At 49.2% G+C, this 11,992-nt stretch overlaps 3 protein-coding genes across 3 annotated transcripts; all 3 read left to right on the top strand.

The window, feature by feature from the left end:
• Nucleotides 1-32: 32 nt before the first annotated feature.
• Nucleotides 33-5,756, top strand: chsE (chitin synthase class Va; the record flags this gene model as incomplete). Its single annotated transcript, XM_057179339.1, has 4 exons — nucleotides 33-142; nucleotides 205-393; nucleotides 444-5,668; nucleotides 5,725-5,756. 4 exons carry the CDS (start codon nucleotides 33-35, stop codon nucleotides 5,754-5,756), a joined length of 5,556 nt encoding a protein of 1,851 aa, XP_057027725.1.
• An 808-nt stretch (nucleotides 5,757-6,564) lies between these two features.
• On the top strand, nucleotides 6,565-7,812 carry N7457_008295 (DUF1996 domain-containing protein; the record flags this gene model as incomplete). The annotated part of the gene is made up of 1 exon (XM_057179338.1): nucleotides 6,565-7,812. The coding sequence occupies one exon, from the start codon at nucleotides 6,565-6,567 to the stop codon at nucleotides 7,810-7,812; it is 1,248 nt and encodes a 415-aa protein (XP_057027724.1).
• Nucleotides 7,813-8,554: 742 nt separating this feature from the next.
• Nucleotides 8,555-10,023, top strand: N7457_008294 (uncharacterized protein; the record flags this gene model as incomplete). The annotated part of the gene is made up of 2 exons (XM_057179337.1): nucleotides 8,555-8,981; nucleotides 9,041-10,023. 2 exons carry the CDS (start codon nucleotides 8,555-8,557, stop codon nucleotides 10,021-10,023), a joined length of 1,410 nt encoding a protein of 469 aa, XP_057027723.1.
• Between the last annotated feature and the right edge of the window lie 1,969 nt (nucleotides 10,024-11,992).

Genomic DNA, 11,992 nt, shown 5'->3' with positions numbered 1-11,992 from the left:
AGAACGCAGACCTCAACTGAGGGGACCCGAAGATGGCCAACACATTCGCTGGGAGCGGCCCAGCTCACGCCCAGTCATCACTGCCCTCACTGCCCGCCCACTTGCAGTCTGATACACATCTCACGGCTCATCTCGCCAGTCGGTATGAACATCGCGGATCCCGCTTATCCGGTGTAGCATCAGTGTAGCTAACCTGCCTTCCAGGTTCCATGTCGGATTACCCACGGCCCGTCTGTCATCCCAGGCCCTGATTGCCCTGAACACATATTCGTCGGCTACTAAAGGGCCAGACGGTGGAAAGGAGGGAAGTGCTGCGGGCGAAGCGGAAGATCTAGCTCATCGCGCCTTCACTCGGTTGGGTGCGCGCGCCGAAAACCAAGCTATTGTATTCCTGTAAGCCAAACCATCCGGTGCCGGGAAACATATCTAACTTTCGATGGCAGTGGAGAGAGCGGATCTGGAAAAACCACTCTTCGTTCGCATTTGTTGTCTTCGTTCCTTTCATTTTCATCGACACCACTGTCCTCCAAAATATCATATGCTGCCTTTGTCTTCGATACTCTTACAACCACCAAATCCGTCACTACACCCACTGCCTCTAAAGCCGGTCTCTTCCTCGAACTCCAGTATGATGGTTCGTCCTCCGTGAACCCCACATTGATCGGCGGTAAAATCATTGACTACCGGCTGGAGCGAAGTCGCATCGCTTCTGTGCCCACGGGAGAGCGAAGTTTCCACGTGTTGTATTATTTGCTCGCTGGAACAAGTCCGGCGGAGAAATCGCATCTGGGCTTTGAGAATAGCATCCATGTTCAGACTGGGAGCAGGCTGTCCGGCTCAAATGTCAGCCACAAACGCTGGCGTTATCTCGGCCATCCCACGCAGCTCAAGGTCGGAATCAATGATACTGAGGGCTTCCAGCATTTCAAGACCGCCCTGCGGAAGTTGGAATTCTCTCGAAGTGAAATCGCTGAGATCTGTCAGATTCTAGCCAGTATCCTTCACATCGGACAGCTTGAATTCGCCACGGGGCAGTCTACCACCACCGGCGCGGAAGAGAGTGGTGGTTATTCCCACGAGGGTGGCGAGCTTGTTACAGTAGTGAAGAACAAGGATGTCCTCGACAATGTCGCTGCTTTCTTGGGTTTGAGCGTCGAGGCTCTGGAGAATAGCCTCGGTTATCGGACAAAGACAATCCACCGCGAGCGCGTGACGGTTATGCTTGATCCTAAGGGAGCACGGGAGAATGCTGATGCATTTGCACGTACCATATACTCGCTCTTAGTAACTTATGTGATTGAGACTGTGAACCAAAGACTCTGTGCCGCGGAGGACAGCGTCGCCAACACTATCTCCATTGTCGATTTCCCCGGATTCGCCCAAGCCCCTTCCACCGGGTCTACTCTTGATCAACTTCTCAGCAATGCTGCGACAGAATCGCTCTACAACTACTGTCTTCAGTCATTCTTTGATCACAAAGCGGATATTCTTGACCGCGAGGAAATCACAGTGGCTGCGACCAGCTATTTCGATAATACTGATACTGTGCGAGGTCTTTTGAAGCATGGCAATGGTTTGTTGAGCATTCTGGATGACCAAACCCGCCGAGGCAGATCCGATGCTCAGTTCTTGGACAGCGTGCGAAAGCGCTTTGAGAACAAGAATCCTGCGATCTCCGTGGATACTACTGGTGGACCAGGCTATATGGGCCAAACACGAAGTGCATTCACAGTCAAGCATTTTGCTGGCGAGGTGGACTACTCCACCACCGGCCTACTCGAGGAGAACGGCGAAGTCGTCTCTGCTGACTTGATGAATCTCATGCGCTCCACCCGCAGTGACTTTGTGCGTGAATTGTTCCACCAGGAAGCTCTGCAGACCATATCGCACCCTCAAGAAAAAAGCGCCATCATGCAAGCGCAGGTGAGCTCAAAGCCTCTGCGCATGCCCAGCATGGCTAGACGCAAGACTGGACCCCCATCTCGCTTCGCCGCCCCCAGTGCCCACCCTGAAAGCGAGGAAGGAGACGAACCCGAAAGCCAGGTCGCAGGATCTAAGCGAGCTAGTGTTCGGAAGAGTGGCATGCCTTCGGGACCAGCCCAAGGAGCGGCCGGCCAGTTCCTTTCTGGCTTGGAAATTATTAACAAATCCCTAAGCTCCTCGAACGTCAATCCCTACTTCGTCATTTGTCTCAAGCCGAATGATCGTCGGATTGCCAACCAGTTCGACAGCAAATGTGTGCGAATGCAAGTCCAAACTTTCGGTATCGCTGAGATCAGCTCCCGTCTTCGGAACGCCGATTACAGTGTCTTCCTCCCCTTCGGAGAGTTCCTTGGTCTTGCCGACATAGGAAATGTTGTTGTGGGAAGCGACCGCGAAAAATCTGAGGTCGTTCTGGACGAAAAGCGATGGCCCGGCAATGAAGCACGCGTCGGTAGCACCGGCGTTTTCTTGAGTGAACGATGCTGGGCAGATATTGCTAAAGTTGGCGATCGTGTTGTCCCAGCATTGGGGAATGCTGGTGTTGACGAAGGCGACGCCTTCCAGACTGCCGGTGGAAATCCAGATGCGAAGCTCCGACTTCTCAATGCCACTGATCAGTCACCAGGCGCTTTCATTTATGGAGATGACCCCAAGCAAGGGTACTTTGGTAGCCGTGAACTGGATGGACGTTCCGATGCCGGCGGTTCTGCCTTCCATTCAGGTGATATGTTCAAAAACCTTGACACGAAAGAGCAAATGCTCGAGAAAAACAACGAGAAGAAGATGGAGGAGGTCGACGAAGCTACCACCTCTGGCAGCCGTCGTCGCTGGATGTTCTTTGTTTACCTTCTTACATTCTGGATTCCCGATTTCATGATCCGATTCATCGGGCGAATGAAGCGCAAGGATGTGCGGGTTGCCTGGCGTGAGAAGCTTGCAATCAACATGATCATCTGGTTCGCCTGTGGTGTAGCTGTTTTCATGATTGTTGGTTTCCCTGGAGTAGTGTGTCCAACTCAAGACATTTACAACACGGCAGAGCTCAGGGGCAACAATGGCAACGACGGTGCTTCATCTTACGTTGCCGTTAGAGGTGTGGTTTTCAATCTTGGAAAGTTCATGCCATCCCACTTCCCCGACATTGTTCCCCAGAAAGCACTCAAGAACTATGCAGGCACGGACGCGACCAATCTCTTCCCTGTCCAGGTCTCATCTTTGTGCCAAGGTGTTAGTGGAAAAGTGGATCCCAGCGTACCATTGGATTACCGATCAAATCTCAATGATTCCGCAGCTACGACTTCCAGCTCCAGCTTCGATATTAATGCCAAGTACCATGATTTCCGTTCTTGGACCAACGACTCCCGGGCTGATTGGTTCTACGAACAAATGGTTATGATGCGCTCGAATTACAAAAAAGGCTATGTTGGATATACTGGAAAGACAATCAAACAGATGGCGACCGAAGATTCCAAGAAGGTCGTGAGCATCAACGGCAAAGTGTATGATATGACTGATTATATTGCTGGACCTCGAGTACCTCGCTGGCCAGTAGGGAAGAACGGCACCAGAAACATCGAGACAGATTATATGCATCCTCTGCTCGTCAATATTTTCCAGGGAAAGGCCGGAGACGATGTGACCAAGTATTGGGATGATTTGAACTTCGACACCAATCTCAGATCTCGGATGCAGCTTTGCTTGGACAACCTGTTCTTCATTGGTAAAATCGACACTCGAGACTCCGTTCGCTGTCAGTTTGCGCGATACTTCATTCTCGCAATTTCCATCATGCTCGCTTCCATCATCGGCTTCAAGTTTTTGGCTGCTTTGCAATTCGGAAGGAAGAACCTTCCCGAGAATTTGGACAAGTTCATCATTTGCCAAGTCCCAGTCTATACTGAAGATGAAGAGTCGCTGCGTCGTGCCATGGACTCTATGGCTCGCATGCGCTATGACGACAAGCGCAAACTTCTGCTCGTGATTTGTGACGGTATGATCATTGGCCAAGGCAACGACCGTCCAACTCCAAGGATCGTCCTTGACATTTTGGGTGTTCCCGAATCTGTGGACCCCGAGCCGCTCAGCTTCGAGAGTCTGGGTGAGGGCATGAAGCAGCACAACATGGCAAAGCTCTATTCCGGTCTCTATGAAGTTCAGGGTCACATTGTTCCTTACTTGGTCGTTGTCAAGGTTGGAAAGCCTTCGGAAGTGTCTCGTCCCGGTAACCGTGGAAAGCGTGATTCTCAGATGGTTCTCATGCGCTTCCTCAACCGCGTTCACTACAACCTTCCGATGAGCCCTATGGAGCTTGAGATGCATCATCATATCCGAAACATTATCGGTGTCAATCCTCAATTCTACGAATATATCCTACAGGTTGATGCCGATACTGTGGTGGCTCCTGATGCTGCTACGCGTTTTGTTTCGGCATTCCTTTCGGATACTCGCCTCATCGGTTGCTGTGGAGAGACGTCTCTGTCCAATGCCAAGACCTCTGTTATCACAATGATCCAGGTTTATGAATACTACATCTCTCACAATCTGACCAAGGCATTCGAGAGTTTGTTTGGGTCCGTCACTTGCTTGCCCGGTTGTTTCAGTATGTACCGTATCCGTACAGCTGAGAATGGAACGCCTCTCTTCGTCAGCAAAGCTGTGGTTGATTCATATTCCGAAATTCGCGTGGACACTCTCCACATGAAGAATCTGCTACACCTTGGTGAAGATCGTTACTTGACGACACTTCTCATCAAGCATCACCCCAAGTTCAAGACAAAGTACATCTTCCGAGCCCACGCCTGGACAGTTGCTCCAGAAAGTTTTGCAGTCTTCCTTTCGCAACGTCGTAGATGGATCAACTCTACTGTCCACAACTTGATGGAGTTGATTCCACTGCAACAGCTGTGTGGTTTCTGTTGTTTCAGTATGCGATTCATTGTGCTTATGGACCTGCTCATGACTGTCATTCAGCCTGTCACGGTTGCCTATATTGCATACCTGATCTATTGGTGTGTGAGTGAGCCCGATGTGCTTCCTATCACTTCTTTCATTCTGCTCGGTGTTATCTACGGTCTGCAAGCACTCATTTTCATCTTCCGACGCAAGTGGGAAATGATCGGTTGGATGTTGATCTACCTCCTCGCCATCCCCATCTTCTCTCTTGCCCTGCCACTTTACTCTTTCTGGAACATGGACGACTTCTCCTGGGGTAACACTCGTGTCATCACCGGAGAAAAGGGCCGCAAGGTTGTCATTTCTGACGAGGGCAAATTCGACCCCGACTCCATTCCCAAGAAAATTTGGGAAGATTACCAAGCTGAGCTGTGGGAATCACAGACTTCGCGTGATGATCGGTCTGAATTCTCCGCACACTCCTATGGCACCAGATTGCCTCCCTTCCCGCAGTCTGAATATGGCTTCCACACTGGCTCGCGCCCAGTCTCCCAGCTCGATCTGCCTCTTGGCGGTGGTAACACTCGTTATTCGGTCGCTGCATCTGAAATGATGAGCAGCTTTGGCATGGAAGACCTCAGCCATCTACCCCCTGACGATGAGATCCTGGATGAGATCCGCAAGATCTTGGCCACTGCAGACCTGATGAAGGTTTCAAAGAAGACCGTCAAGCAGGAGCTTGAAAGACGGTTCGAGGTCAACTTGGATGCCAAGCGACCTTACATCAACTCTGGTAAGTCATCATTAACCCCCTCGACGTTTCACCAGACACAGCTAACATATAAGCAGCCACCGAAGCCGTTCTCTCGGGTGTTCTCTAAACATTATACCTATTATTACACTATTGCGTTTTGTCTGTTTACTCCTATGTGGACATGGAGTTTATTCGGTCAACATGTGTTATTACTTTTTTTACTTGATCTTGTTTTTTCCTTTTTACAAGCGACCTTATGCATGGATGAGAGCTTTGCGCAGCGATTTCGTTTCGGCCTTGGATTTCTTGAACATCCCATGTTTTGTCTCATAAAGCTGCTATCTGCATTATTGAAATCGATAATTCCCAGACGTTATCTCTGGTGCTTGACTTGTGATCTGTGTCATTGAAATGTGTAAATCGTTCTTCATAGCGCCTGGACTGGTATGTTTCAAATAAATGTTGTCTGAGACTTCGCTGGCTGAGCCGATATTCCGCGTGGGGTCTTGGCCATGAGGCTTGTCGCATCGATCTGCCTTAGAAACAAATAAAATGGGTTGGAACAGTCTCGCCCACTGCTGATGCGAAGTACAGTGCTTGCAACAATCACCCTGCATTGACAGAATGTGGACATTGCATTATACGCATGGAGCCTGGTTCTTCATCCAAGGAACTCAAACAGATGGACCAGATTCATCGACAATGAAGTCCTATGGGTTGAGTGCTATGAAAAGAAAATAGCAATGCCTCCCGAAAGCCCTTTATCATCCCATTCTTGCTGCTGCCTTCGACAAGGTCGTACCTTTGCCCCAGGTCTGGTGCTTGCGCGGTCTTTCGTTTCGTTGATCGATTTCGCCATTGCATCCTTCGCCGGCTTTTCTGTTACTTTTCCTTCTTGTAACTCCTTCAAAGACACGCATTAAAGCACAGTCAACATGCTTGCGGATTCCTTGTATTCAGTTGCCATCTTTACCGCGATCTTCGCGCGTGCATTCGCAAAGGATGCGCGCAATTTCGCCGTGAATCATTTCTACGGCAATGGTGCTCTGTCAATGGGACGAATGGACCCCATCATCAGTCCGGGAACTGCAGCAGCTCATTCCCATGCAATCCAAGGGGGTAGCAACTTCAACCTGAGCATGACCGACGATGCTCTACTGGACTCCGAATGCACCTCGTCGCTGGTCGACGCCGACAAAAGCAACTACTGGACTCCCTCGCTGTACTTCCAACACCCTAACGGGAGTTTCCTCTCCGTGCCAATGTTCTACATGAATGTCTACTACTTTTTCGAGCCAACTGACGACGAAATCAAGCCTTTCCCCGTCGGCTTGCGCATGTTCGTCGGCAACACTTCCCTCCGCACACCACCACCCGACGGTGCCGCCAATGTCCTCGTCACTAACCAGGGAACTATCCAGCCCGTGCAATGGACTTGTCCTCGTACTTCATTCGACATCCCCTCCTACCCGGAAGACTCGGATGGAATGCACGGCGTCGGGATCCAGGATCCCACCAACGCTGGCGCTGGCGCCGGGTTCCCGCATATGAACTGTGACGGATATGCATCGCCCTTGCGTGCGGATATTCACTTCCCCTCGTGCTATAATCCCGAGGCTGGCATCCATGCCCACGAGACTAACATGGTCTTCCCGGGCAGCGAGGGCAGCGGCTCAAAAGCAAACTGTCCACCTGGCTGGATCCACGTTCCTCATATCTTTTACGAGGTGTACTGGAATACTCCGCTATTTGAGGATATGTGGATAGAGGGGACTGGCTCGCAGCCGTTCATTCTCAGTAACGGGGATCGCACGGGGTATTCACTTCATGGGGACTTTGTACGTATACCTCTGACTACACCAGAGATCATAGTTTTCCGAGCGAGCACTAATCAAAGAAAAAAGAACCAGATTTCCGGCTGGGACGAGGAAGTTCTTCAAAATATCATCGATAACTGCGATGCCGGAGACCTGGGCATGGACAAGTGTGCCGATGCTGGGTTTATCAACGACGCTTCAACTACCTGTAATATTCCGAACCTCGTCCCCGAGCAAATAGATGGTGTGCTGGACAAGCTACCGGGCAATAATCCGCCAACGGGCTGGGGCCAAGGTATGGAGGTGATCCCGACGCGGGGAATGAAGAGACATTTCCGCGTGCATAAGAGTGGTCTACGTGCTTAGGATTTGCATATCCTTGCTGAAGGGTCCAGGAATGCAGGTTGACAGTTACCGATCAGCAATGTCCGTATATACGAATACATGGTCTAGATGGGCCGAGACCCTGGCCCCTTGCGGAGATGAGGTTTGTTTCCGCGGTCTGAGTTGTGTACATAGTAACTCTGTATATTTCTATTTGCGAAACAGACCTAGTTGTATTTCACTTGTCATTGTTTAGCCTGTTTGTTCATGGTACCACGATGTGATCTGCAGATGAAGATATCCTACTAGAGCTACATCATACATTTGGCTCTGATTGGTCACTTCGAGGTCAAGACTCTCATTACTCGCCGCTGATTGGCCAACTTGAGTACATTCGTGGGCGATCGTGAGGCGATTTGCACAATTATCTACCTACTCCGTATATACTAGTAGCCAATAGTCAGGTTTTCTGATCTAGAACGAGTAATTGGAATTGAATACAAAGATCTATTTAGCTCTGATTGGCCACTTTGAGGACATTAGGATATGTTGGTGAGTTATATTATACTGGACTGACTTCACTACACTGCCACTCTCCTACCATATCTTGATTATTGTCGTGCTATAGAGTGTCAGTCTGAGAAGGATGACCTAGAGATACCGAGAAGCCGGTTCCTGATACAGACCCTCAACGCTTGCACATCCATCTGCATACAATCACAAATTTTGGAACAAAGAGGGTTAGGAGATGGCGACGATGGGTTCTGAACAGAATTCGCCCCCAATGAATGCTGCGGGCGTCTCCTGTACCAATAAGAAGACGCTCGCTGGTATTGAGTCTTCTCCTGATATCGAAAAATCATCGCCACATTCCCCGAAAGCGACAGATTCAGTCCCTTTAAACACCGAGATTACATATCCCGAAGGTGGCCGTGATGCCTGGTTAGTGGTGTTAGGTGCGTGGTGCGGCTTGACCTCATCGCTGGGCATCTACAATACATGCGGTGTGTTTGAGGTGGTCATCTCCAAAGTCATATTACCGAATGCTTCTTCATCTACCATTGGCTGGATATTCTCCGTATATGCATTTGTAACCTGGGTCTGCGGGGTCCAAGTTGGTCCGACTTTCGATGCGATGGGCCCTCGAGCACTGATGGTTGCGGGGACTATTTGTACGCTGGTTGGCATGTTCGCCCTGAGTTTCTCTACAGGTAAGATCATTCTGATACAACCTACTGCCCTCGCTATCTGCATGCTAATTGCCATCTAGAATACTACCAAATCTTCCTGTCGTTCTCCCTGCTCACTGGCATCGGCTCATCCCTCCTTCTGACTCCCTCAATGGGCTGCGTCGCTCACTGGTTCATGGAGCGCCGCGGCCTTGCCAGTGGTATAGCATTCATAGGAGGTGGCTTTGGTGGAGTTCTCTTTCCTCTGATGATACAATCACTTCTCCCTCAAGTTGGCTGGGGGTGGTCGATCCGCATCCTCGGATTTGTGCTATGCACACTCTGCGCCATCAGCGTGACATTCTGCCGAAGCAGAATCCCTCCCCGCAAAGGATCAGAAACAACTTGGCGAGATACATTGCCAGACCATAGAATCTTCATGGATGGAACAGGAGCCATGGCATTGACAACCGTTGGCGTGCTTCTGACCGATCTGGCATACTTCATACCCATTACATACACGCCACGCTATTATATTGACCGACAACATTTGTCCGATGAGGAGGCCTTGACGGGCTCGTCGGCGTTTGCATATCAATTGCTCGGAATTCTCAATGCGAGTTCATGCATTGGTCGGTACGTGGCAGGTGATATGGCCGATCGATTCGGACGATATAATACTATGATTGTATCTTTGTTCTTCTGCACAGTATCTGTTCTCGGGTTCTGGTTACCAGATATCCTTGCGCCAGAGCTCGATAACTACGCACTGCTGTTGGTTTTCATAATAATATTCGGGTTCTGCAGCGGATCGAATGTTAGCTTGACGCCAATATGCCTGGGTCAGCTTTGCGAAACTCAGGAATATGGACGATACTATGCCAGCTGCTTTACGGTGGTATCTTTTGGAGTATTGGTAAGTATCCCCATCGCTGGGGGTCTTCTCGATGCTGTGGAGGGAACGGGAAAGGAAAAATATTGGGGAATCGCTCTTTTTGCCGGACTTAGTTATATCTGCGCTTTTATATCTTTTGTATGGGTTCGGATCAAGATAAAGGGGTGGAATTGGAGGATCAAGTGGTAGAACCTCGGGTTTCCAAATCCGCGAAGGTACTGCCAGTTCTCATTTCTCATCCAAACAGAAAATTCTCCTCAATGAAAGAAGTCAGTAGCTCTGACACCTTATGTATGTAGGTAGTTTACCTCACACGTCGGGTCCTCGGCGTTGCTTCTACACCTGCGAGCTTTATACGCTAGAGCGCATTTGAGAAGAAGAAAGAAAGGGACAATCAAAATCACTATTTTAAGAGTTCGATTCACAAATTATTGCAGACTAGGCCCAATAACTGAATGCAGAAGATGCATATTGGTAGTATTATCACCTGGGCATGAATGGTCGCCTTCTTGATGATTGAGAGAGCCTGAAAAATGAGATGACAACATTGGATATAAATCTTAACACTAGAGGACAACTTCTGTATTTATCACTTCGCCTTCTTTACAAAACGGATGTCCTTTCTCATAGCTCTGACTTTCTTTCAATTTCTCATTACGCCCATTTTTATATAGAAACATAGCCTTAGCGCTCATGAAGCTACTGATTAATGCCTATTTTTCACGCATGTTCGAGTCTGTGAGCTTACTGCGGAACAACTCAATCGATTTAGGACTTAGAAGGTAATCTGAATACCTAAAAATACTAGAAAGATCTATATTACTTATGAAGTTTGCCAAGATTTAGCATGTTTGTATTGTTTGAGGCCCATTGGGCCCCCATAACAGCCCAGTGGGCTTCTACGCTAGGCCCATAGCCCATCGATGGGCCCAGGGACCGGGCCCACAGCCCAGCCCATTTGTATGTTAGGGCGGGTTGGGCCTTGGGCTTTGTGGGCTGGTGCGGAGGTCTACTTTACCGCCTCTGTCTTTTGTCGCAATGTCTACTCTTGTTATGTCTACGAATGCTGCCACTTTTCCCACTTCGGACCACCGATCGACCCTTCCTACGCCTTTAAGGGAAGAAACAACGGGCCACTCAGGCCAAGAAAGAAAGGGTAAACGATGAATCAAGAGGACTTATATATCCGCATACTACCCTTGATACTATCCTCTATTATATATGCCAATTCCTACCCCCACGTGGCATTTCACTGAATAAGCTGTAATGGTTCTCTAGCAAAACCGAGGATACAGGCTAAGAATTCTTAGAGGCCTAGACCGAGCAGGTGGTTAGTGACAATGCCATCTTATACTTTATCCCCACGAATCCTACGCAGTCTTTCCATTTCGTGTGAGCTCTATACACCTTTCTTCTTAGTAGCAGCCGGCCAATACACAGTATAGTCTCCACCAAGGCGAAAGGGGGCTCGGAGATACTTCAATCGAGGAAGGTATAGTAATGATCAGTGAAAATAGGCCTCCGGCCTCTACAGCGGCCGTCGCACAGAGAGAGGTGGCCCTACTAGTACATTAGGCATAGCACGTCAATAGATAAAACCAACAGGCGATTGCTGACCACGATCTAGGATCCTCCAGCACAGACAACCATTAGGGGGTGCCTAGCCGGGTTACGGAGGCAATCCGAAGATATCTTCTTGGAAGAAAGCGGGAGTGTCAGGGTCTACGAAGGGAGACATCGAAACGCATCATAAAGATGGTTGCTCAAGTTAAGAATTAAGCTAAGCTATGGACTGAGGGAAAAGTCTGACAGGGCGGATAGGGGGTGCAAGGAAAGACAACTGGCACTAGGTAGTGTCTGGCAGTTGTCCCAGCCATGAACATTGATACTCTTGTGTGTGAGGCCGAAAGCAGCCTTGGTATAAACGTGTCATCGTGTTGCTTTATCAGCGGCGCTCAGAGATATTCCCCATTGTTGTCTTATGATATTAAGCTTCAGCTCCTGGAATTGCGATCATATTGATACCTGGACATTATAGTTCAAAGTCAGCTGCTGGTCACCTAGAGTTTTTGAAGCTTGTTACAGTCTATATTCATAAAATATACTCTCCTGTCTAGAAAATTCTTTACTACAGCTCTTTTCCCTCTTTATGGTTTCG

Source organism: Penicillium paradoxum (assembly GCF_028828445.1).
Source record: "Penicillium paradoxum strain IBT 22861 chromosome Unknown utg000007l_segment0_segment0, whole genome shotgun sequence".
Taxonomy (NCBI): Eukaryota; Fungi; Ascomycota; class Eurotiomycetes; order Eurotiales; family Aspergillaceae; genus Penicillium; species Penicillium paradoxum.
This window is presented reverse-complemented; position numbering and strand designations above follow the sequence as displayed.